Raw genomic sequence first — 27,049 nt, 5'->3', positions numbered from 1 at the left:
CTTCCATTCCATGGTTTGTCTTTTTATGTTCTTGGTGGTGTCCTTTGCAGCACACAAGTTTTACATTTTGTTGGAAGTTCAGATGATCTGTTTTTCCTTCTATTTTGGTGTCATGTCTGTTGCCCCACTTTCCACTTGCCAGGCAAATGGGCTGACCCCATATCTCATCCTCAGGAAGGCATGCCCAGTGGGCAGTGTCAGCACTGCCCTTCAGGTCTGAGGTGGTGTGGCCCTTCCAGGGCCGCACAGGAGGTAAGATCCACCCTGGCCAGTGCCTCAAAGCCCATGTCCCACAGAGCGAGGCCCCAGCCCATTTCCACGGCAGTGTCAGTGTGGAAGGACAGGCTCTGCCTGCTGGCAGAACACTAAAGTGCGTGCTCTCGACGCCGTGCTGAGAATCCCCTGCTCAGGTTGGCTGCTTGGCAAACGTTGGATTATTCCTCTCATTTTCCTTTCTACGTGTTTCCAATTACGGAGATGTTCTGAGTAAAAATGAATTTGGAATCCTGATGGGGAGGTAATGAACCTGCCCCGCAAAGGCCTGCCTTTGCATCCAGAATACTACTCAAGATGACAGCAAACTGGGCTTATTGCATTCCCTAGGTTCCTTGTGAGAAAGTCCTCAGATCTCAGGAGTCATTGTCTTTATTTTATAAAGAGCCCTGCCTTGCCCTTTATTGTACTGCTGCCGGGTGCGGGCAGGGGGGTGGGGTGTATCTTCCAGTAAATGGTGAAAGGATTTTTAGCTTTATTATTTTGTTTTGAGTGTTTTCGTCCATCTGTTTTGAATGTGTCAAAGGAAGCAAACAAAACTGTGTTGTAACTTCATAAAGTATCTCTGTAGTCAGGTAGTCCTCTGGAGCAGGCTCGACATGTTAGGATGACTGGAGCTAAACTGCCATCATCCTCGGTGAGAAGAGTGTTTACCGTAGATTCCTCTTGTATCTTCCTCGCGGAGCCCTTGCGGGCGGCCGGTGCGTGCGCACAGTGCCTTGCCTGGACCAGCCCGTTGGTGGCGTGTAGCTGTGGGGAAGGAGCACATCTGTTTGAGGACGCATGTTACCACCTCATCCTGACACTTGTTACTTTTAACCTGTGTGGTACACAGAGCTGATCTATAGGGAATAGCCCTGGTGAACTTCACATTTCCATCACCTGTTGTGTCAGCCAATGCGCCTGTGTTTAGATTTTTTCCTTCAAATTGCTGATCAAACAACAGTAGGTCTTAATTACCTTTTCTTGCCCAGTGTTCCAGCACAGGGTCAGTGCTTAGCGAATGCTGGTTTGAATGAATACTGGAATCCAAAGGAGAAGTCTCCAGCCCTCCTCTTTCTCTAACCCATCACCTTAAGAAATTCTTCGTTTGCTTTCAGTTTTCGCCCATCTGCAGATGGTGTTTTAAAATAGGTATTGTTTTGTACATATAGTTTTCTTAAAATTTCATATGCAGTATTTTTTATACCTTGTTATCTTCATTGGTATCTTCTTACGATTACATAATCTGTAAATGCTGCACATTGTTTTGTTTGATTACATAGTCTTTGGGGGAGACTTTCTTTCTACGTTTTCATTGTTTGGAGGAGGACTGCTTGAAGATTTTATCATGTGAAGTTACTTCTCTGTTTTAGATTACTTCCTCAGGATCTGTTCTAAAAATGGAATTATGAGGGAAAGAAGGTCATAGGGTCTGGAGTCTGTTGCATTTGCTAGCCCAGTTCCCCGTAAACTGAGCCAGTTTGCAGCGCAGCCAGCCAGGTGGGTTCACGTGCACCCAGCAGGCCTCCCTCTTGGGGCGTAGCATTGATTTACTTTGGTGATTCTGCTATGCGGTAACCCATCAACAAGGCTGATGGTTTTCCTGTTTTCTTACAATAAACTATGTATATTTCATAACTCTGTCATTTCATCCCTCTCTGTTACTGATGACATGGAGAAGTTTTACAAACACATGGTCCGTTCTGCCTCCTCTGTCGAGGTCTAGCTTGTTGATTGCCCTTAACTCGTGTCGCCTCGTCAGTTCTCAGAGTTACACACAGATGGCCAGGCTGAGCTTGTCTCTGCATTGCTGTCCTCCTGTCCCAACAGAATTTATTAAATGAGCCCTTTCTACGTCCTTACGTTGCCCTGGTTTGCATCATATTGAGATCTTATAAAAATCTAAATGTACTTTTGGAATTTCCTTTCCACTTGTTTTATTTTTCTAGTTTCAGACTGGCATCTTGTAGTTTTGTTGATTTTGCTGTTTTGCAGTGTTCTTTTTAAATCTGGAAGAAGGAGAATCCCACTTTACCTTTTCCCCTGCAACAAACTTCTTCTCGATCTAATACCTCTTTGTGTAAGCACGTAATCCTTACCTTTTTACGGTGAGAACAGTCAAATGTCCTTTATTGTGTTGCCTTGTAATTTGAACTAAAGCCATGCCAGCGAATTTCTATGTAGAGATCAATCTTGTCATCTGGTAGCTCTTTGTCACTTTGAGTCACTTTAAGAATAGATGTGGAATTAAATTTGGCTTACATGTTCAAATGGTTTTCTATAGGCTATTGGATACTTTTTTATATACAAGATTTAACTTATGAAACATCTCCTTACCTACTTGAAGTTGGAAATGGAAGTTCTAAGTGGAGGTTTGTGAAGTCGGACATGAGATATACTCAGGGCCGTATCTAAGTTTCAGCATAATTATCTGACAAAATGAAGTTCCAGGGCGTGGGAGATGCTCCAGTGAGAAGGTGGATTTGAAGTCCTTGCTGCTTTACCCAGGTTCTGACAGGCAGCTTCTCAGTTGTTCTTTTCGGTTCAGAGGAGCCAAATAGGAGAGAGGCCATTCTTGGATTTTCTTTAAAAAGGGGGCACCTACTGCAGAAGGCTTGAGCTTATTGTTCAAAACACCAGAGCCCTCAGCAGAGAAATGCCGGTTTAATCCACACGCAGTTCCCATTTGGAAGTTTCCAGCAAACGGCAGCAACAGCCAGCTCCTTTTCTGTGTCTGGGGTACTTTCTGCCCCCATTGCTATGACAGCAGTGGGGGGGATGCTGTATTCAGGTACCTCTGGATTCTAGATCCAGAAAAAGGTTCAGGCTGTCTATTCAAAGAGCAGAGGAATTGTCTGTTTCTTTGTACATAGAAGGGAAAAATAATCCTTATGATTCAAGAGAAAAATGGGTGAAGTTGGCCTTTTCCATTCTTTCACATAAATTATGAGTCTTGATTCTGGCCACCACACCTTTTAAGAAAAGGTCCAGGACTGTTGTTTCACGTGAAACTCTGTACGGCATTGACACCCTACCCCAGTCGATAGCGGCAAAAGGACAAAAGGAAGGAAGTTTCCCTTTTAAATCCCCAGGATTTTTTTGATGAGATAATATTACAGACTGAAATGTCTCTCCTCCTATTAGTACAGAGTTTGGCTCCTGCGTAACAGTAACCCACTTAGAAGCCGGCGGCCCTTTTGAAGTTATTTTAAACTTTCAGCAGAGTGTAGAGATATTGTAACCTTGGATAAGAGCACCACCAGCCCGGGTTTCAGTTTTGCCCTTTCAGACATGTGGAAAGCGCACCAATATATCTCAAGGATTTTGTACTGAAAGCTTCTTAAAGAGCTGGTCTTGGTTTCAAAGCTTGGCTGATGTCCCTTGTACTCAAGGGAGCATAGTTCTGTTTCTCCAGATATTTAACCTTGTCTGACATAGTCTTTTGGCTTTGAAGTTCCTGTAGAGTCTTTATCCAGGAACAACAGGGAAACCATGACAGCCAATCTCATCGGGCTCTGGGAAATCTGAAGAAGGTCCATCTTCATATTTCAGCATAAAACCAGATGTTGGCTACATGGCATGGATGATGGTCAGGAATCTGCATTGCTTGTTGTTGGCCATGTTGCCCTAGCAGCTCCTCAGTCAGAAATACAAGTAAGACGTTCAGTGCTCCTTCTGGAGCTTCTAGGATCCGCCTGTGTCTGGGAGAAAATTGGGGCTTCTTAGAACAACTACCCTGGTGGTTGTGTCTGCCATCTCTGAGCACCCAGATCCACATCCCACTCCAGTGCCACCTGGAAGTTATTTTGGGTTGTAGGGGTGGTGAAGGCTGCTGGTTCTTTCTGCACCATGTTTCCCTGAGTCATCCCTGTGCCGTGTCCCAGCCATCCCTACCTCAAGTCCTGGGTGGCTCCCAGACAGTCTTCCCCCAGGTGTCCTTGGTCCTGTGCAAGTTGCCTGTGGGGTCTCTCTTTGGCTTGATGGAATCCTTCCCTGCAGGGCCCATAGAATCTGCTGGAACATCTGAAGGTAGGGACTTCTGTCTAGCAGTGCCTACAAAGTTTTTCATCAAAATAAAGTATACAGAAAAAAAAGGAAGAAAAACCTATAATGAAAAAGAATATGAAAAGAAATATATGCATGCCTATGTCTGACTGAAACATTATACTGAACCCCAGAAATTGACACATTGTGAACTGACTATACTTCAGTTTTAAAAATGGAAAAAAAAAGAAGCATATATATGTTTATAAAAGGCAAAGAGTCCTTCATAGCTTTTAATAAAAAGAGCATGCGTCTGCTGCACCCTTTGCTATCCCTGATTGCTGTTCTCAGATGCACCTATTTTCAGTTATTTAACGGTTTCTTTAACTGATCACCTCTGGAAATATTTCTAAATTTCTGTCAATAACGTCTCAATGACATGTCTATACAGCTTCATATTTTTAGTCCATTTAAACAATTTTTGACTTCCTGCTCTGGAAGATGGAGAGGTTGTTCTCTTACCCTCCCCATCTCTTCCTCTGCTCCGCCTCCCCTCCCCTCCCCCCCCACCACACATTTCCCATCTCTGCATTTTCCCTGTACAGTTACATCACAGTTATTGTTGAGATCAGGATTTACATTATTGTGACTGTTGCTGCTCCCAGCCAGGCTGTGCGCGCTGTACCCTAATTCTGGTTTACAGTTCTGGTGTGACGTTTTGCTTTTTTTTCTGGAGTTGATCATTGTCCCCCTGCCCCATCACTTTAGTTTACTCTGTGATTATCGCATGTCATTCTCCTGTTCAGAACTATAACATCCTTCTCAGGTCTGTCAGACCCACCGGAGGATGACTCAGGTTTTTGTTTGTTTGCTTATTTGAGGCTCCCCTGCCACCTTTGTCCTTCTGGTCCCAGCTGGGCTGGTCCCAGCAGGTTGGTCACATAGCTGTCATCCCGGCATTTCCCTTGACTTTTCTTCTCCATTGGGATCCCTGGGCCCTGGATCCCATGCCTGCCTCTTCTTTGGTTATTCCTGTTTTGCTGGAGCTGGCAGCAGCTTCTGAGGTCAGACAGGGGCAGGAAAACTGGAGGCTTTTGGGGAGGAGGGGTCCTCTATGCCTCTTCCACCTCCACCACCTTGTAAAGCACTGTCCCAGGCCTGCCTGAGTGAAGGGCGTTGCGTTCTCTGCATGTGGAGAGTCCTAGCTGCCCCGCGAGCCCAGCTGCAGCAACTGGGAAGGAACAGCCTTTGCTCCTGTGCCTCTGCCAGTAAATGGTGAGATTGCTGGTAAAGTCCTGGGACATGCTTGGTGACTTGGGAACGTGAAGAAGGAAAGGGCTTTCCCACTGCTTGAGCATCTCCTGTGCTGCTATGATTATATATTTTATCTCATTTAATCGTGACAGCACCCTGTTGAAGCAGGTGCTGTCATTCCCATTCGACAGATGAGAACATAGAGGTTTATAGAAATCAAGTCCTGTGCCTGAGGAGATGTGCCTCATAAGAGGCAGGTTTCAACACAAGTTTACATGATTCAAAAGCTCTCATTCTTCCCATCCCCAAAACACCCCTTGGAACAAAATCAGGAGAGCAAGGGGTGCAGCCCCTTAATGTCAGACCTCTGGATAGAAGACTCACTGGAAATGTGCCCTCAATTGACTTAAGCAAGGATGTTGAGGTCCCAGAGTTCTTCTGAGAGTGTGAGACCAAAGTTATAACACAGGGCATGTTTTCTGCTATAACCTCCCACTTCACTTGTAGCTTGTTCACTGTTGATGCTGCTCTTCTGTGGATCTGCCCCAGAACTTTGGCTTTTGTTCTCATTTCAGGGTGTCCTTCCCCTGCTTCAGTGGTCTCTGTGCAGTGAGTTTTTGTCAAGTTTCCTTCTAGGCTTCTGAGTCTATTTGATTTTTTCTTATGTTTTCATTCGCAGTTCTTTCCAACAACTCTGAATTACTACACACAATTTAGCCTTTTTCCCCCCACTTTTCAGTTTGGCTGGACGTACAGCACTATACAAGTTTGAAGAGTGGAGCGTCATGGTCTGACTTACATGCATCATGAAACGATTACCATGTAACTTTACTGAACATCCATCACCTCATACAAATACAACACTAAGGAGAGAAACAAATTTTTTCCTTGTGATGAGAACTCATAGGATTTACTCTCTTAATGACTTTCAGATATGATATACAACAGAGTTCATTATATTTATCATGTTGTCAGTTACATCTCTAGTACTTATTTATCTTATATCTGGAAGTTTGCACCTTTTGACCACCTTCATCCAATTCTTCCTCCCCCTACCCCCAATTCAGCCATTTTTACCATTGTTAAAAATAAAAAGGCAAAAACTTTTTAAATTTCAAGCATCTGATCAGGCAAATCCCACACACCCAAACATTTTAAGAAAGTAAACTCAGAAATGCCTATAATTTTTATATGCTTATGTGCCACATTAAATTCAGTGTTAACGTTCTTCAACTTCATTCTTTGAAGTCTTCTAAGGTTAATTGTGCACACACAGGTCTTATGTGTAATCACTGCCTGTATGTCACTGGCTGGTGTCCACATGTACGAATGGACGAGCCTGGTTTTTATGTGACAGCTGTCTGGAGCAGTAGTGTGGAAGCACTGTCTTGCTGAACCTTCAGAGTATATGCATTTCATCTGTTGGAGGTCCTCATTCTCCATAGATGATTGTGACCCACAAAAACACCTTGGGGTCTTTTTAAGTTAGGGGCTGCTATTTCTGAGTAAATAGTAGAAAGATTTGATTGGGGCTTTATCTTAAAAAATGAAACTGAAAACAAGTTTGTATTTGAATTTAACAAGTTGAATTATAATTGCAGCTTTGTACTAGTCTGAAAACAAAGAGTGAATCCCACGTGGGCAGTATTGGGATGTTTTCGGCAAAACTGGATGAGAGAGTATGGACGTGACTTCAATGGCGAGGTCGCCAAGTCATTTTTCCAAAAATATTAGAGAATCCTCTGTTTTCCCAAATTCTGTCCTAATCCTTTGACCGTTCTGTCCGGCAGCTCCCACGTGGATTTCTTCTTCCCTAATCCTTCACTCGATTGCTTGCCAGTGGCTCCCGAGTGACATCCTGTTGTTGGCTAACACGACTTTCACCGACTCTGTTATGTCCTGCATCATTTGCTGATCTGCGGCTCTAGTTTGCAGGTTATTTACATGGTCTAGTCACTGCATTATCTGATGTTCCCACAGTTAGCAAGAGGTTGCTATAAGCATTAAGCAAGATAAACTATATAGACTTGGTAGTATAGATGATGCTCAGTTAATGAGAAAGCCCTCTCCTTCACTCTCTCCAGACTTGGCACATTCGTTTGCGTTTTATGCCTTTGCCTAGAATATTGCATCCTTTGACACAGGTCAGTTCATGAGTGAATAATTTCATGTTAGACAGCTATTTGTGCTTCCCTGTAAAACCTTCTGCTGAGCTCATAGCTTGGAGCCCTTGGGAAAAGAGAACCCTGAGGTGTAAAAGTTTGGAGGCCTAGGGTGGCATGCATTTCCGGAAGCTGATACTGTCATCAGGGCCTAACTGAAAGAGACCTGAATCATACAACGTCTGGCAGATGGGTCAGAGAGTCCAGTTGTACCTGAGACGTAGCTGAGATTGAATTCACAGGCCCAGTAGTTGGGGCCTCTGGGGATCTAAATTATAATAAGGAACTTGGAAGAGGAGGAAGAAGGTGGCTGGGATCATGAGGCTGGTTTTCGATCCTCTGAGGTGTGATTTTGGTGGCCCCTTCACCCTCTGAGGGAAAATAAACCACCCCTGACAACCGATTACACCCGCCGGGGCTTTGGAAAAAATTCCTTTAGGTTTTTTAAGTCTTTGATCCCTGTTCAGAAGTCAACACCCTTGACAGGGCTGACACTTTGAGCTGCCAGCACTCACCCCATTGAGAGTGGCTGATCTGAGAGGGACGTCTTGGAAGAGGGCGGAGGGAGACCCGGCCCAGGTCTACTTTGGATTCGTTTCTCCTCTCCTGCGTGGCTGGGCGTCCTCCCTACCATCTGAGTTCTCAGGGTGTCCCGTGAAACAGCGTGATCATGTTAAACACAGTTGGGCTTATCATCAAAGGGAAGGAAATGCTGATTTTAGCAAAGGTTAAAATGCTTTTAAGTTTTTTAACCCTTAAGCCCCTGCAGAGCTTCAGTTTCCAAACGTAGACTCTGACTCATTACGCACTGTTTCTCAGCATTACTTGCTGGTACCGCAACGTGGTTTCTACCTTGCAGGGCTGGTATTCTGCAGGACACAATCTTGAAGGGCTTATAGGCTATGGAAGGGTGGGAACCATGTCATCCTACTCTGGGGATCCCCACGTTCGCTGAGAACACTCATTTCTGAGCAAACTCTTGGGACTTAAAAAAAAAAAAACTTATATTGTGGTAAAACTGATAAGAATTGACCATTTAAGGCATTTTAAAGTGTGCAGTTCAGAGGCATTTAGTACCTACACAGAGTTATATGCGTCCATTCCCATCGTTTGATGCCAGGACACTTTCATCACCCCAAAAGGAAATGCTGTACCCATTAGGTGGTCATTCCCCCGCCCCCCTCCCCAGCCCAGCAGCCACTAATCTGCTGCTTTCTGTGTCTATGGATTTGCATGTTCTGGATATTTCATATCATTGGAATTACACAGTACATGGCCTTTATGTCTGGCTTCTTTCTTCAGTAGAGTTTTAATACAGGTACAGAGTCCTCGACTTGCATGCCACCTCTGCTTCCCTGAACACAGTTCCTCATCACTGGCCAAACCCCACGCATGTGTGAGTAACACAAAGCACCTTTCCCTCTGGCAACCTCTGAGTCAACGTGGCCAGGTTCGGAATACTGTGGAATACATAGAAAAGGGTCATTAGTGGGGTTGCATTAACAGGACTTGACCCTGGGATTTCAGGAAGCTGACTTGAGCCCAGTAGGGAGCCGTTTCCTGGAGGGTCAGAAGCGACTGGCTGTTGGCACAGTTGGTTTGTCACCCTTGCCCATCCTCCATCCAGTTGGAGGTCTGCATTCAAGCTGCTCATCTTTGAACAACCATCGAACACCCTAGAATGAGCTCAGTTAGTTTTTCAGGGGCAGCTGGAGGGAAGGCTGTACTGTCCGCAGCCCCACAGAACCTCCCAGGTCCTCTAGGCAAAGCTGAGGACTCAAAACTCAAATCAGCCAGGGTTCTATCTCCTGGCCTGGAAGCCAGGGGTGGGTTATTCCTCACCAGCTGCAAAGACAGCTGCCAGCCGCCCCTTGAGCTCCGGCCTGCACAGCCCCTTTCCTCGTTGTCCGTGGAATCGCCGAGACTTTCTCCTCTCTGGGCTGTACCCTTCCCTCCTCCAAGCAGCCCTCCTCTCCAGTCCAGGCACACCACTGCCACAAGGTGTAACCCATCAGCCTCAAATAGCAGTTTTCTGTGTGCCGCTCTTCTGCAGGCCCAGTAGTGTTGTCTTGGGGTCCACACACCTCTCTGGTTTTCAAGCCCATCTCTTTCCTTCTTGGTGTGGGCTGATCCGTTCTGATTGGGCTGGTCTCTCCCCCATCCAGCCCTTGGCCCTTCCTCCCTCCGTGCTCCTGACCAGTGGAACTCTTCCTTCAAAGCTTAGCTCACGGCTCAGCAGTTGCACAGGCTCCCCAGACGTTCCTGCAGCTCTTACTGCCTGCACCAAACTCCTGTTACACTCCAGCACCACACAGTTCAGAGCTGGCAAGCAACCTTTTTTTAACAAAGATTTTTATCACTCGGTCTTTTCTCCCCAGTCAGATGACCTGCTCTCAGAGGAAGGATAATAAAGTTAAGGAAGTGGGGTTGGAGGGTACTGGACTGTGAATTCAAGGGCCAGGCCACCTCTGGGTGCAGCTGCTTGCTGGTTGTGTTGTGTTTTCCAAGAGGAAAAGCTGTTTATCTTGCACTTGTGTTCTCATCTGCAAAATGGGTGGGGGATAAGGAGGGTGTATTAGTTTCCTGTTTGCTGCTATAACAAGTTACTACAAATTTAGTTGTTTAAAGCGACACAAACTTACTCTCTTATTGTTCTAGGAGTCAGAAGTCAAAAATGGGTCAGCAGGGCTACTTTCTCCGTGGAGGCTCTAGAGAGAATCCTTTTCCTTGTCTGTTCCAGCTTCTGGAGGCCAGCTGCCTGCATTCCTTGGCTCGTGGCTCCCACCTCCATCTCCAAAGCACATCACTCCAAGACTGCTTCCCTGGTCACATCTCCTCTGTTTCCATGATTCCCTTTTTCCTTATAAGGACCCTTGTGATTACACTGAGCTCACCCAGGTAGCCCAGGATCACCTCCCCACCTTGAGCTTAATCACATCTGCAGTCTCTTGTGCCTTGTAAGGCAACGTGTGCACAGGTTCTGGGGATTAGGACATAGAAGTCTTACGGGCCATTGTTCTGACTAACACAGTGGCTTCTTAAGTCTCTTGTATCCCGAAAGACATAGTTCTCCCAATTATTTAAAGAGATTACTGGGCTAGACTCCTTAACGTCTCGGTAAGTTATATTTATCCACGAGGACTTCTTCTCAGATTGTTTTTAGGGATTCCAGGGCCTGATACGACTCAGAACTGACTGAGTGTTGTTTTGTGTTCAGGCTTCTGCTGACTGCACTTTCACTGTCAGAATGTGATGGTGTTCCTCTTCCCATCTTGGATTCTGTGCTTTGCAGATTTTGAAAGAAACCTCAAAGCATCTCATGTTTCCCAGGAACCAGGGTAGCCTTTAAACAGCCTGCTACTTACCCTGGTGATTCTGCTGTATTTCTAGTGGCCTCTCCATAAATCCCTGCGTATGTTTCCAGCTCCTCTTGCAGAAGCTGAGGTGGATGTGTTGTTAAGGTCTGGGAGCCAAAGAGTCCTGGATGCTAATGTAACTCGGCTCATCTGTAATTGCTACTGAATGTTAGGCGGTTTCAGGGCCGTTCAGGTTGGCGTTTACATGGGAGTCAGGCTGTTTCTCTTTCCCTACATCCAATCGGGCAGCCACCTTGGGTGACCACTGCTCACAGAGCAGTGAGGTCTGTCTGTTAAAGCTCTGTTGTGTTCTCCCCAGTCCTCAGCTCACTGTGCTGAAATAGGACTCCCCCTGGGTTGAAAAGCACAGCCCTCCCACAGGATTGTAAGTCTTGGGGTTACTTTGGACTGTGGAGGCAGACACGATATGCACAGTGGGGGGCAGGCAGAGCTGCAGTCTGTGCACTGAAGGCTTCTCCCGTTCATTTCCTAGATGCACCCGCTGGGCCTGTGTAACAACAATGACGAAGAGGACTTGTACGAATACGGCTGGGTGGGTGTGGTGAAGCTGGAACAGCCAGAACTGGACCCGAAACCATGCCTCACTGTCCTGGGCAAGGTAAGCACGGCCCCCACGCGGCTCCCCTTCTGATTGGTGTTCAACACGCCCTCCTTCATCTCCTGATTCCTCATGTGGCTGCTTGTGGAGAAGGGCCCTGCTGGCACAGCACTCTTTCCCAGCTGAAGCCGAGTGGGTTAAGGATGGAGACAGATCTCGTAGCAGCCAACCATGATGTCCAGAAGCTCGGACTCTGCCAACTTCAGACTGGCCTCTTGTCCACTGTGTGGCCTTGGGCAAGTCACCTCCCCTCAAGGAGTGTCAGCTTCTTATCTGTGAAGTGGGCAGATAACAGATTCACAGTACCTTGTGTGATACCCTCGGGGCCAGATATTCCAGAATGCTGAGATTTGGAGGGTTTAGAAAGATACTATGATGCACATATTTTGTGCTAAGGAACCCCCTGGAGATACGGGGTCATGCTCAGTAACCAAACACACTCATGTCTCTATAGCAAACTAAGTGGATGTTCACACTAAGTGGGACAACTAACACCCAGATAGCCCTGCGTTAGTTCAGGGCAGCTGTGCCTCCAGTTGACTTCAGGCCCATTATGCTTTGCTGCCAAGTAAGTTATGGAAAACCTTTGGGGTTGTGGAGCTTTTTTGGTTTCAGAATGGCAGATAGCAATTATGGTCCTGTATTAGAACTTACCTCATAGGGTGGTTAGGAGGTGAGATGAGATACAAATGTCTAACAGAGAAAGCGCTCCAGAAATGTTTGCCCCCATTGGCTGTTGTTATTCATTCAGAAGTACTAAAAAAACTTTTTTAGCCAAGAGGGTCAGCATTACCTCTGGCTGCAGAGTAAGATAAAAGATAGAAATACATTTATTTCAGAAAACCATCTGTCAATGATCTTAAAATATGACAGGTAAACCATGTGTTTTGAACTGGATCATTTTGTTAAAGGGAAAGGTTTGGCAAAAGCTATTACAATTTTGGTTGGAGGAAAGCTGGTATATCCTAAGGGCGGTGTTACTGCTTAGATATTTCTTATATTCTGAGAAGGTGCTGTTCCAGGTATCCTGGGGCGACAGCTCGGGGGAAACCAGTCAGAGCTTTGACCTCTAGAGGAGATTCAGGCCAGAGAAGAGGTGGTTCTGATGCAAGGTACTTGAGAGGGGGCCTTTCCCACGCTTGAAGATGTCCCAGCTGGTGTCTGCGGACAGACTTTTGACCCAGGAGACCATCGTGGATCTAAGCTGTGATGTTCACATCCCTCTCATCTTCTGAGTAGCTTCTCAGTACCTGTCAAGTTTTCCTGCCCTTTATAGAAGAAGGGGGAAAAAACCCCACAGGAACTATTACCTGTTTGGTGTACTGTTCACAATGTCGAATCAACGTGTCTTAGGCGGCCCAGGCCCCATACTTCCTTGTTTAAATAGTTGGCCGGAGCTGTTTAATGATGCTAGGAGAGCAGCAACCCCCTTGAGAACATTTTAGTGTTTTCCTAGGAGAGAGGCCAGCCACATCCAAAGGCGAGGAACAGTGTTTTCCTTGTAGGCGGTGTGCTCCTAATAGGAAAGCTTCTCCCCTGCTTAAGCTGCTCTTATGTAGAGCTCAGCAGCTTGGCTTAATTTGCTTTGTCCCAATCCAGTGGGTCTCCACCTGTGCATCTGTCACGTCTGTAAATGGGTTGGAGCAGGGCCACCAGGGACACCCCGTTGTCCTCTCGTGGCTGAGCGGTGTTGAAGTCACTCAGAGAACCCCGTTGTTCCTCCTCCATCTGGGACAACCTGCTGTGGTTTGACTTGAAGAGTTTTGTATGGTTTGGCCTGCTGGCCCGTGAAGCCAGGGGGAGTAACAACCCTGGACATATATTGAATCATTAAGGACTTCATGGGTTTGTTCATTCACCAAATATTTATTGAATGCAGGGCTCAGAGGCTAAGCGTGTGGTTCTACCTGCTTGAGGCAACCGCCCCCTCCTCCATGTTTCTGTTTGGAGAGGCTGTGTGGTGGCCAGACAGTGTTTACACATGGTTAGTTACTGAAATTTGGCTTCACACTTGAATAAAATCATTAGCAAAAAAGCTCAGACCAGACAGAGCAAGACAATTTGGTTGGAGGTTGCATTTGCTGGAAACCTGGGTTGGTACAGGAGGTGCCGGGAGTCAGGCCTCTCTCTTTCCTTCCTTTCTCTTTCTCCCTCCCTCTCTCTTCTGCTCGCTCATCTCTTTAAGTGTGGTTGTTTCTAGCTTCAATTTTATTGACTTTGCTAACTGTGTTTTCTTCTTTCCTGAGCCCCAAGTGCATGGCAAGAAGCTAGGTTAAGAAAAGCCAAGTGACGGTGGTGGGTGGCCCGCCCTCCTGCAGACAGACAGCGTGGTTTTCTAGCATTTCTTTGCTCCTAGTGGCGAGGGCAGGAAGGAGGTGGGCAGTGGAGAGGGGCACGAAAGGAAGAAACTACAGCCAAGTTCACGTGGGGGCCGGGCAGGGACTCCTCCTCCGCAGAGATGTTGAGGCTTGTCGAAACCATAGAAGGGAGGGCATTGTCAGGAGTTTGGGAGAGCACGGGGGTGGGGTGGGGGGACCAGACACAGAACCCACCTCCCCTCACCCTTAACATTCCCTCATCACCCACCCACCCATAGAAAATGCCACCAGGCGAAACATTGAAATAGCAGAGGAATGTCCTAAATTAAAAAAAAAATGTAAATACCTCTCTAGGAGTTCAAATAAAGTTTCATTGTAAAAGCAAAGACATAAACTCATCACCTTGGTTTATTACTGAGTGCTTTTGAACTCCTCAAAAAGGAACACTATAAACTCATGAGAGAAAAATGATTTATGGTCCCCTCCGAATAATCCTTTTGATTCTATAGGAGGCAGGGCAGACCGTAGCATCAGCTGGGGAGGCAGAGTTGGGTGGGGTGAGCGCCCCTCGGGCACGCAGCAGGCCAGGGCGCCTGGTCTCTTCAGCTTTCTGGGCTTTTCTTTGTCATTTCATGTGAAGAAGCTGTTCTGGGCTCCTTGTTCTATCAAATGATACTTGATTTTTCAAAAGAAGATTTTGAACTTCTGTATCATATTGAAAATCGGGGTCGGGGAGGGTACAGCTCAGTGGTACAGCATATGCTTAGCATGCACAAGGTCCTGGGTTCAATCCCCAGTGCCTCCATTTAAAAAAGAAAAAAAAAAAGCAAAACTCAAAAAATCTTCCCCAGGTATTATAGTTTTCAGAGATTTCTAGTTGCAACCTTGAAAGACAGACTGTGTTATCTGTGCTAGTTTACATCCTAGGAAATTAAGATAGAATAAAATCAACACTTCTAGCAGCTTACTATTAAAAGTAAGGGTCTCAAACCAGCCCCGGAGTGCAGGAGTCTGTGTTTATGCCCCAGGCATTTTAACCCTTCAGTTCAAACCGTGTTTATTATTTAAGTGTATTATGTAATTGTTAAGAATTTTGAAGGTCGACTTTGATAGCTTTGGTTCCTGCAACCCTCCCGACTCATAGAGGAACACACAAATGTGCTGGAGCTGCTAACAGAGCCCATGCAGCCCAGATTCCAAACATGAAGGCAGAATAAACCCCCGACACTGGAGCGGAGCCCGAGGGAGGGTCTGGAAGGACAGGGCAGTCAACAGGCATGAGCTTGGCTCTTGCCAGTCCTTAGGGGGATGACATGAGGCAGTTAATTAATAAAAAGACAGGAAAGGCGGGGGATTTAGGTCAAAGAGACTCAGCTTCGGCTGAGGACCTCGGAGGGTCACTTGGGTCCCTGGGGCCTGTTTCCCTCTGTCGTCGCTGCGGGCGTCCTGTGGGTACACTCGGCGCAGAGCCTGGCTGTGGACACAGGACCAGGGTATGGAAGCCACCCTCACATGGTGGGTGCTCTCCCGGCGCCCAGAGCTTTCTGTGCAGCGTCTCCTTTCGTGGTCAGGCGCGCTCTGAGATCGGGGCCAGGTTCCCACTTTGCGACAAGGAACTTGAGTCCCAGAGCTGTTCTCTGGTCACCTGAGACCAGACGGCTCCCAGGTAGCCGAGCAGAGATCCGAGACCAGGGCTGTTCTGCTGCCTCAGCGGTGCTGGTTTCTTCCTCCTGCCTCCCTTTGTCTTTGCCAGTTTCTCTGATAAAAATCAGATACTTGTCCGCAGTCACTGGCTAGGTTAGGACTGTTGGTGCCACTTGGAAACCCAGCATGAGCCGCATTGAGCTGAAAGGGGATCTGCTCTGATGTCAGGTGGCCCGTGGTGGGGGTGCTGTGCTCCTCAGGAACAGCTGACCCCCCCCAGTCTTCTGTGCATCTGCTTTATCCCCCCATCTTTACCTCGGTGGGAGACAGCACCCCAATATCCTTTGGCCTGATACTCCTGGTTTCAAGTTGAAATGATTCCAGAAAAGGGATTTATTGGCCTGGCTTGGATCAGGACCTTAAGTCAGGTCAGCTGTGATCTGGGGCTGAGCTCCCAGCCCAGCCTTGTCGGGGGAGTGGGTAGAAGATATGCTTTCCAGAAGGAAGCTGCTGGAGGGCAGTGCCGAGCCACCATCCCTAGGCAGCCCCCTCAGTCACCAACTCACCTGTGTGACCACAAGCTGCTGGGTGATGTCCGCAGTTTATCCTGAGCCACGCAGGGAGGAGCCAGTTGGGTGGACTTCTGGTCTCATCATACAAGGGAGAGTCAGTTCCTCTTGCCCTGACCTGAGGACCAGCCCCTGGCACAGACGGTGAGGAGGAGCAAGTCCACAAGGCTGAGGGGTCAGGCAGGTTTTACAGAGAGAGGCTGTGGGACAGGGTGAGTCTGGGGTGACTCCAGGAACAGAACAGAAAGAGAGGGAGCAAGTTCTTCGGGGAGCATTGGAAGTTGCTGGGGATGGAAGAGGCTTTCAGATGAGGGAGTTTCATTTTCACCCCTGTGCGGTCTGGGAGCCCCTAGGGGTTTCTGACAGAGAGACAAGTACCACGGGAGGTGGCCATTGGCGTTGGGATCTGGACTGGCGGAGAGGGGAGGACCAGGTGAGTCCTGGCTGGTGGGTGTTTCCGAGAACTGAAGGGCCCTGACATCAAGGCTTTTAAACACTTTGGTGAGGCTAGAACCAGTGACACTGCTGAGGACACCTCGTGTGTGCCCTCAGATTTCCCCAGGCTCTGCATCTGCCGTCTTCTGTCTTCACGTGTCTTGGCAGCAGCGTGGACACGAGCATGGCAGGTGGAAAGTGCTCTGCTGTGAGGCAGGAGAGCTGGTCTGTCATCGCAGCTCTTTTGATGTGCAGCAGGAAACCAGGGATGGGGGTCGGTGGAGAATTAAACACTTGCGTTTACTCCGCAGACCCACGTCCAGCCCTCTCAGTTTCTTGGTGACTTCTTGGAAGAGAACAAATAAAGACCTTAGTTATCAAAGTGACTGCAAGGCGAAAAACAGAATCAGGGGAATTTCATCCTTTTTCAGGATGGTTGGGAGGAGAAGGAGCATGTGATGGTTAAGACTTGGGTGTAGTCATCACACTAAACTGAATTTAAACCCCAATTCCAATCTTTTAACCCCTCTGCCCATTTCCACCTCCGTGGGTGGGAACAGCACCTCAAGGAGCTAGTGTGTGTCAGTGTCGTTCACGCGCAGCTGGAAACAATGAAGCAGCCCTTGTGGTGTCCACCCTCTCTTCCTCTTTCCCTCCCTCCCGTGGTATTCTTCAGTTTCTTTCAGCACTCAGAGTGCTGTTACTTAAGTAGTCAAATCCTTAGAGACAGAAAGTAGAGCGGTGGTTGCCAGGGCTGCAGGGAGGAGACAGTGAGGACTTCGTGTTTAATGGGGACAGAGAGTCAGGAGGTGGAAAAGTTCTGGAAGCGGGCGGTGAGATGCTTGTACAATAGTGTGAATGTACTTAATGCCACCGAGCCATAGACTTGAAAATGACTAAAATGGTAAATTTTATGTTGCATATATTTTACCACAGTAAAGAAAAAAAATGGCATTCCTCAAGCCATTTCACAATATGTGAAGTTTGATGGCAGTAGGTATTTTTCAAAGTAAGCAGTTTGTTACTGAAGTGATGGCCTGTCGTCCCTTCGTGAATGAAGTCTGCCTCCTCTGAGTCCTGGTGGAAGCGAATCCTTCGACCCAGAAGACATGTTGCAGACGGTCCAGGAGCAGTGAGGACAGAGGCTGCGTCCTCTTTCACACATCAGGCCACCCAGAAAATGGCTTACTCGTCTGTCAAAGAACAACTCCAAAAGTGGAGAATTTGGGTAAAGGAGGAACAGACTTTTATTTGTATCCTCTTTCGTGACATAGTGGAAAACAGAAAAATGACACATTGTAATCCAAAGACACTTGAATTTCTTCACCAAATATTAACCAGAACCTGATACATGATAGTGAGAAGGCAAGAGTTCGAGCTTAAAAGAAAAAAAAAGACCTGGGAATAATCCAGACAGGACCATCACCCCATGATGATGAACTGCTTTTGGCCAAATCTCTTTGAACTGGGGTTTTCTCTTCTGGGCATCATCTCTGTTAAAAGTCAGAGCTACCAAATCATGGTGCAAATGTTAATCCTAACATAGCGGTTCTTAAAATGTGGTCTGTCGGGGGACCCTTAGGGGTCGTCACCATCCTTCCCAGGGTGACCCATGAGATCCGAGCTGTTTCTATGATAACACTGAAATCACTGCTCTCTTTCTCTCATGAGTGTACGGTGGGGTTTTCCAGGGGCCTCATTTTATGCAGCAACTTCATTGCTCTGACAGCTAATGGAACAAGGTGCTTGTGTATTCTGTATTTTAAAGATTTCTCCGTTTTTATTCCTAATACGGTAACATCAATGGATATAACCCATAGAAACAGGGGGCCCTTGGGATTCTTAATTTTTGAGAACATAAAAGGGGGCCTGAAATCTGAGTGCACTGACCTGGCCTTGCGTCCCCCCCATGAGAGCATCTCACAGAGCTTGGCTAAGGGAGACCCCAGTTGTTAGAAAGGCAGAGATGAGCTGAAATAAGGAACAACATAGAAAATGCAGGAGGAGGTGGTGTGAAATGATCCTTTCCCACATCAGTAGAGCCAAAAGAGGGCTGGTTCTGAAGTGTCCATAATTTGCATGAAACCAGTGGGTGGCTGTTTTCCACATTTAATAACAAATAGCCAGATAATGAATTTGGAGAACTTAGGTGAAAAAGATCTTAATATCTTTGAGGCTTGCTTTGGGGTATAATGCTCAGCCTTGATCTTCTAGAGCAGGGCCTAACTGGACGGGCGTTGAGTTGAGGCCAGAAGTTGTGGGAAGCTGGGAAGCTACAGAGTTGTCACGAGCGGCAGGGTGGAGGGGCAGAAGCGTGTCCTTCTCACTTGGGGTCTGGTCACAGTCCCTGGGCGCCCAGGTCCTTAGGCCGAGCCAGCCTGGCGCCCCGTCTCCAGAGCGATGGTGGGACTGGCGTCTTGGGGTCTGACTTGCAAGGGGAGGAGGCACCGACTGGGGCAGGGTCGTCACGGGCAGTGGCCTCTTCCAAACAGGGAAGTGAGTGTGATATTTGCCACATACCTGAGCACGGGGCACTGTGACTGTGCACAACTCCCTACCGTGGTGTCTCTGGGAGCGCCCTGTGCCTGGACATCTACTCGGGTCACACCTTGCCCGGGCAGGTTACTGAGGCCTCCCACCGCAGTGGTTCTCCACTGGCGGTGTTATGTTTGTGCATGAGTGCGCACACTGCCCCAGGGGACATGGGGCAATATCTGGAGACATTTTGGTTTTCAGACAGAAATATCCAGGGGAGAGTGGGATGGGGCTGCTTCTGGCATCAAGTGGGTGGGGGCCAGGGATGCTGTTCACCATCCAGGCCCCCCTACAACACAGAAAGATCTGGCCCCAAATGTCCAGAGTGTCGCCATTAGGAAGCCTTGTCTTCTTGTGACACATTTGCTCTCCCTAAGACCTTAAATTCCACTTCTTCCTTCTTCATCCACTTCTCTGCCCTGCTGGGCCCCATATAAAGGCAGGTTCATGGTGCCTCGTGGCACGTGGTACATTCTATTGAATTGTGGGATGGGTGTTGGCGCACGTTCGTGTTTCCCTGTGAGGGTGCGGGGAGGACAGTGATCCTCTGAGCCTGTACCATGCGGCCTCAGGGTCTGGGCCCCCACTCTCTCTGCACTCCTCACTTGGGGCCAGTTAACCTCTTTTTTCTTCATTTCTCTGTGTCCCCCTCTGTAAAGAGCGTTGTGAAGATTAAAAAAAAAATGCGTCAAGTTCTTGGAATGTGTGAATACTCAACAAATAACAATTTCCTCCCCTCTCTAAACACACTCCTACCAGACGAATGGAAGCCCTTTTTCTAAGGTGAGGTGGGTTTCTTGGAGAGGAAGTTTGGAAGGCTCTTCAGGTTTATTTTAAGGAGCACTTGGGTAAATACCTCCCATATTTGGTTAAAAAGGAAAGCAAGAAAGGAACTTAGTAAAAGAAATCAGATCAGGAGGAAAAGATTGGCATGATATGAATGGAAAAAGGAAAAGCTCAGGGAATACCACTTTTCTTCTAAGGTCATGTGTCTGATTTGAAAGTCACAAACTTTTAATTTGATGCTTTTCTTCTACGCCTAAATCTTCCAGGAACCTCTTGGTTAAAAGGCTATATTAAGCACAAGACTTTCTTTTTTTTTTTTTAACTAGATCCCAGACATTTTCAGCTATAAAAGGCTAACTGAAACCATTATTTGAACTCCTCTGAAAGGCTTAAGGGAGTTTTGAAGATAGAGTGAGTGAAAAGAACAAATAATGTTTCTGCCCACCCAAGGAGCACAGGCTGCCGGCCACCTCCCCAGGCTGGGGGAAGCCTGGCTTGCAAAACTCCTTCTGACCATTGTCCCCTCCGACTGAACCAGGTTCTCAGTAGAACAGGGGCCACAAATGAGGCTGTCCTAGGAAACTAGGGATGGTGTGACGGGCCAGCAGAAAAGCCCATCAGAAATAGCTAATGACCTTATCTGCTTGTGAGAGGCCATTTCGAACTACAAACGAGGTTAGAACCCCACAGATTAAGTCATGATAACATGTATAGTGCCAGTCCCAAGTCAGGTGACCCGAATCTGTCAGACCTGGAGATAAGCCCCAAAGTCGCCATCCGCTCTCTGTTCTCAGAGAGGGGGCCTTGCACACCCCTGGCCGTGTACTTGACTTACCCCAAATAAGAGCAGTGGGTTGTCACTCGAGTGCGTTTCTAGCCATGTCCAGGGGCATTTCAGATTTGTGGGCTGTCTTGAGAGTGACTGCACGTGACTGGTTTATGATCCACCCAGAGAACCTGCGCACAGGGTTTGAGTACCACATTCTGGAGCTCCTGCACGGCACCTGGCAGAGGGTGGGCAGGGCCTGGGTGGAGAGCCCCCCCTGGGCGCACAGCAGGAGGAATGGGGGACGTGGGCCAGATCTTGTCTGCTAACCTTGGTCACAAGACCCTCTCAGGCTGCAGACAAAAGCAATTTCTTTTTGTCGTTTTGTCTTTTGTGTTTGTTCCCCCTCCAGAAAGCACCGTATTTCCTTTCATAAAAGGTAGCATTCTGCTTTGGTGATCTTATTTTTCAAATCAGACATCGGGCTGTGTTCTGACTAATGCTTTTTGTGTTGTTTTCAGTTTGAGGCAGTCTGAACAATTCCTTTGGGATACTGAAATACTTTAAATTCTGCATCATTTTTTGCAAGTTATGAAAATAATGAGTATCAACACGTTCCAGTGGTTCTAAGCGCTGCTGGATAAAATGAAATTCTAGTCAGCCTGAAGGACTTGGGCTATTTCTTGGGCTATATCAAGGCACTGGGGCTTCACTCTCACACATTAGCCTATTGCTGGTAGATTTTCGCAAATGCATCACCTCTTAAACAAACCTCAGAGAAAAGAATGTGGAAAATGCAAAGAACGTTTGTTATCTTGGCTCAATTTCTAGAAATCAAATTTTAAAGCGTTTAGCTTCGAAAGCTTGCTTTTTCATCTGTTTGTAAACGTAATAGATTGTTTTTTTAAATGAGTTATTTTCTTAGTGTTTTTTCTTTTTTAGAGTTTCAATTGGTAGAATCTTAACATTTTTTATAACTCCTAATTTTAAAAGTATACTCCAAATTTATAGCATTAACTTATTTTACTATTTTTATTACTAAGAAATTCTTGGGTCCCCTTGCCTCTTTTTTTTTTTTAAGTGTCTAAGCAATATAATAATTTTATACCATTCTCATATTCTCTGTGTCAAGAACAGTGCCTAGTGCATATAGTGCACATTCGTTAAGTATTTGTTGTATGAAACAATTAATTATGAAGAATTTGAAGATACAAGAGAAAAAAGTTTAATTTTACTCCTTTAACCTAAGTCCTGTCTATTTTGGTTTATTCCCTTCCAGTCTTTCAGGGAACCTGAGTCTGATTTTTTAATGTAATTATTATGAAGATATAAACATCTGTCCTGCCTTTTCAAACTTAATAACATATGCTAGTCATTTTACCAGTTTGCTGTTATTTTTATAACCAATCATTTTATTGGCTGCATAACATGAGAGTAGAACATCCCATGATTTAGTTGACCTTTCCCCCAGGGTTCAATAATTAGATTACTTCTATTTTATTTTTAATCCTTACAGAAACCAAACTGAAACTTTTCTTTATGGGGGATGGGCTTTTGACCTTTTTTTTTTCTCTTTGAATTATTCCTTTAACGTAATATTCCAGGAGGAGGTTATAGATCAAAGGATATGAACATTTTTTAATGACTTGATGTGAACAGTTACAAATTGCTTTTCAGGAAAGTTCCCTCAGTTTTCCTTGCCACTAGTGAAGTAAGAATGAACCATTTTTCACAAAAACAATGCTGACATTGACTACTGCCATTACTATGTTTCTTTACTAATTTGAAAGGTAAAAATAGTACTTCATTGTTTTCGTTGGCATTTCTTTATGAGCAAGTATTAAGCACCAAGCATTTTTCCAGCTACTAATTAAATTTCCTCTCTTGTGAATTGTCTATTCTAATCCCTTGCTCGTTTATGGATGGATCTTAATGTAGAGTTTTTATAGCAGTGTATTAATTCCTTGTCATGTGGAATATTTTTAAACTGGCCTTTTTATTTACTTTTTTTAAGCTTTCTTGGCATGCAGAAGTTTACAGTTTTTACACAGTCATCATTCTTCCTGATTTCTTCTGTTGCCTTTAAACTTATTTTCTTCCCTCTCTTGCAAGCTTGGGATCATTTTTGCCTGTTCTGCTTTTTCTGTAATCGCTGGTTTTCTTTTCACTTATTACATCTTTAAATCACTCAAAATTTAGTTTGATGTGTCATATCAGGGAGTGGCTAAGTAGAGTCTTTCCAGAGTTGTCATTTCCTTCATGGTTTGTACCTTCCTCCTTTAAAAAAATAATATCTTCTGTTCTACTGACTTCTATAGTAGGATCATATCCTGTGTTACCTACTGCCAAATTCTATAGCCCTTTGGAGGGCAGTGCCACACTGTTTTAATTTCTGTGGTTTTAAAACATATTTCCAGAGTTAAGTGAAATGTGCTTGTGAACACATTTAAAAGAATTAATTCGTCAAAATCAACAAAGCAGGGAATCCTCTTAATCCTCCTCCGCTCCCGCTCAGTAGGAATGGCAGAGCCCTGCCCCAGCTCCGTCAGCACAGGGAGTCACTTTTCAGAACCTGTGTCCATTGTCCTAATTGCTACATTCATGTCTCCCTACATTCCAGCACGCACACATAGTTTTTATTAGGAAATGTATACTTTGGTTAAAACCAACTCTCCAGCCTATTTCAACTTCAGGTGCCCCAAGATGGTTTTACCTCCAGAACTTTTCTACCCAGTTCTGTGATGGAAGTATGTTTCCAGATGATTGGACTCGACATAGAAATAGAACAGAAGTGACAGATCAGTTTGTTCCCACATGAAGATGCTTTTTTTGTTTTAAGTGTACAGTGGATTTTAGTACATTCATAGAATTGTGCAACCATCACCCACGATCCATGTTAGTATTTTCACATTCTTTGTATGTTATGGATAACAGTCCCTTATCAGATGTCTGAACATTTTCATTAACCCAAAAAGAAACCGTTTGCCATTGAGCTGCCATCGCCCTTCCTTTCTGGACATCCCACATCAGTGGAATCACACAGTGCGTGGTCCTTTGTATCTGTTTCTCCTTGCTTAGCATGATGTTTTCAGGGTCCATCCATGTTGCAGCAAGCATCAGTGCATCATTTCTTTTTATTGCCAAATAATATTTCATTGTCTGTTCATTGCTTGTTTATCTATTCGTTGGTGGGTGTTTAGATTGTTTCCACTCTTTGGTTACTAAGAATAATGCTACTGTGAACATTGGTGTACAAGAGTCTGTGTAGGTATAGGTTTTCACTTCTCTTGGGTAAATAACCAAGAGTGGAATTGCTGGGTCATACGGCAACTCTCTGTTTAACCTGTTGAAGAACTACCAGCCTGTTTTCCATCGTGGCCACACATTCTCCATCACCGCCAGTGGTGTTTGCTTTCTCCACATCCCAGCCAACACTTGCTACTCTCTGTCTTTTTGGTTGCAGCTGACCTGGTGGATATGAAGTGGTACCTCATTGTGGTTTTGATTTGCATTTCCCTGGTGGCTAATGATGTTGAGCATCTTTTCATGTACTTATTGAAAGCTTGTATATCTTCTTCGGAGAAATATCTATTCAGATCCTTTGCCTATTTTTAAATTGGTAATTAATCTTTTTATTATTTAATTATAAGAGTTCTTCATATATTCTCGATGCATGTCCCTTATCAGTTATATGATTTGTGAATGTTTTCTCCTAGTCTGTGGGTTTGTCTTTCCCTCTTTTTTTAGAGAAAAAAAAGTTTTTTTACAAGTGCAACATGCATACACATTGGAGTGCTCAGAATGGGTAACTCTCTTTCACTTTCCTTGATGGTGTCCTTTGCAGCACGAAAGTTTTAAATTTTGGCAAAGTCCAATTGATCTTTTGTGTCTTGGTGTCACATCTAAGAAACCACTGGAAAGCTCATCCTCTCACTTGAGGCCCACTGGAAGTCCTTGCCGTGGTACTTTACACAGTCACATGTTTAAAGTCCTCGTGGGATTCGTAATAAAGAATTTATTCTCTTTTCCCTCCAGAAGCGTAAAGCTACCAGCGGCCCAGGGAGCACTGGTCTCTCTTCATCGCTAGTCTTTGTCTTCAGCTGCCTTCCAGATCCCCCGGTTTCACCTGGCACGACTGAGCCACAGCAGTGTCCACCGTCCTGTGGCAGAAGGAAGGCAGAGGCGAGGCGTGCCCGTGTCAGGACGCCTTCAGTTCCAGCTCAGTAGCTGAACAGCTGGGTTAAAAATACAGAAAGACAGCAGAGCTACTGCCCAGCCTTCTCCTTTTTTTAGCTAATGACGGTTCTAGAAGAGATTGGCCTGCCACTTCCTAGAATCCCAGCAAATGCCCATGATTGCGGATGCCCCTACTGACCAGCCTCAGATACCCGATTTCTTTTGGGCTTAAGTTTGTAGTCTGTCAGGCCTCAGTAGGGAAGACAAGACAGTCTATCAAAATAAAGGTGCCGATTTTGAAACACTGCAGAAAGGACGTAGGCGAGTGACAGCTGTCAGCGAGGCTCCCACCTCCGCTCTGCTTTTAGTGCCTTTGTAAAGATAATAGCTCAAAGACCCCATTTTAGAATATTCAAGATCTTGAAATGTTTCCGAAATCATTTTTCTCTCACAGGTTTGCCGATGAGCTCCAGACCGAAAATCATTCCCCTAACTGATGGCCATGCCCTTGTTCTCGGAAGGGGGTGTGGGTGTCTGCGAGGCTGAGGATGCTGTGCTCCTAAGAACAGCACCAACAGGCAGTGCAGGGACCTTCCGTTGAGCTCTAGCCAGAAACCACAGCCCGTCTGGAAGGCCTGACTTCAGGCCACTCGGCCTTGGCAAGTGTGTGCTTTAGAAAGCTCCTGGCAGAAACAGGAGCCCAGCAGACAGGCGCACGTGGCAGGAGGAGACAGTGGTGCAGTGGCTTCACGCTTGCTGGACTGAGACTCTTCTCCCAAGTTCCTTTTCATGACGCCAGAAGCACTGAGAAAAGGAAAAAAAAAAGTTTGCAGTTATTTCTAGATCACTTATAGCATCTGAAATTAATCTAACAGCCTACAAATACTGTGTGTTGTTTAAGCACCCCATTTTTCCTGTTCAATAGTCTTCAGTCCCTCTGCTGATATTACAGTGCAGTTGGCTTCTGTATCATGATTGTGTTTAGATTGATCCATAGGTAGGTTTGTAGGTAGGTAGGTTGGTAGGCAGGTAGATAGGTGGGTAGGTAGGCAGATAGGTAGGTAGGTGGGTAGGTAGGCAGGTAGGGAGGTAGATGGGTGGGTAGGTAGGTAGATGGCTGGATGGATGGATAGTTGGCTACCACACAGAATGTTTGCTTGACATGGAAATGAACTCATCCCTTAAGGTCAAAATAGAATCAGTTTGTTTTGCAAAAGGATTACCTGTGTAATTGCTTTCAACTGTCCACACTGCCCTTCAGACTGACCCCCGCTCCCCCAAAAGCAGGAAAGCGCAGTGTACACCCATCTCTTAAGTACTGTGTCATGGTAAGAAGACTGTGTTATATAAAGCTCATCTCTTACCAGACCCCCGCCCTCTCGATCCCTCTGTGCTATTGTCATCTTTGCTTAGGTTGGCTCTCTTCTATGAATGAGAGAAAATAAGAAAATTGCCTGTTTTAGGCAATGCAGGTGTGTTTCAGAGATTTAGAGTTAAGAAGTCAGGTAAATATTTTGGCAGCCCAACAAAGGTAAGAAAGGGAGAGCGCACCTAATGGGCTTCTCCAGTTACAGGCCTGTCCAAACACCGCCTTCCTCAGGAGATGCTGGTCAGGGCTAGAGCCTGCCCCGCTTGGTGGTGGCAGGGAGGCCGGGCTGAGAGGTGGGCTCGCTCCTCTCACTGGCCCTGGCCCTGTGCCCGGTAGGGCACTGATGGACTTTGATTCAGTCTGACTGGAGAGGAAAGATACTTATCAGTAGGGCGAGAGCTTTCCTCCTTAACAGATTCTAACCACATCACTTCCTCTTCCTTGCTGAAAAGATTCCAGATAACTTTTTTTCCCTTTAAATTGGTACCCTGAAGAGACCGGGCACGGCATCTCAGATAACTTTTTCAGTGTAACTCCATCTATCTCGGAAGGCGGACAGCTGTGAAGGAGGACCTGGAAACAGCATGTCTCAGGAGGGCTAGGATCCAGGCATCCAGGTGTACCCCAAGCATGCCAGTCCAGGTGGCCTCTGTGTCGCCTGATTTGAGAGCAGAGACATTCCCAGGAGGTCACTGTGACCTGCTAGTGGCCTGTCTCCTCTGTTCGAGCTGTGCTTTGTGTCTCTTCTAACAGAACGGCAGACATAAAAGCTGCCTCTCTTCCTTGCCCTCCCTCAATGACTCCCACTGGATCACCTTGGC

At 46.1% G+C, this 27,049-nt stretch overlaps 1 protein-coding gene across 1 annotated transcript in view; it reads left to right on the top strand.

The window, feature by feature from the left end:
* Nucleotides 1-27,049, top strand: part of ZNRF3 (zinc and ring finger 3) — a 134,222-nt gene that overhangs the window by 66,856 nt on the left and 40,317 nt on the right. Inside the window, exon 2 of the mRNA XM_031442976.2 lies at nt 11,505-11,630. Within this exon, the coding sequence (XP_031298836.2) occupies nt 11,505-11,630 (126 nt within the window). The remainder of the gene's footprint in view (nt 1-11,504; nt 11,631-27,049) is intronic.

This window comes from Camelus dromedarius, chromosome 31 (assembly GCF_036321535.1).
Source record: "Camelus dromedarius isolate mCamDro1 chromosome 31, mCamDro1.pat, whole genome shotgun sequence".
Taxonomy (NCBI): domain Eukaryota; kingdom Metazoa; phylum Chordata; class Mammalia; order Artiodactyla; family Camelidae; genus Camelus; species Camelus dromedarius.
This window is presented reverse-complemented; position numbering and strand designations above follow the sequence as displayed.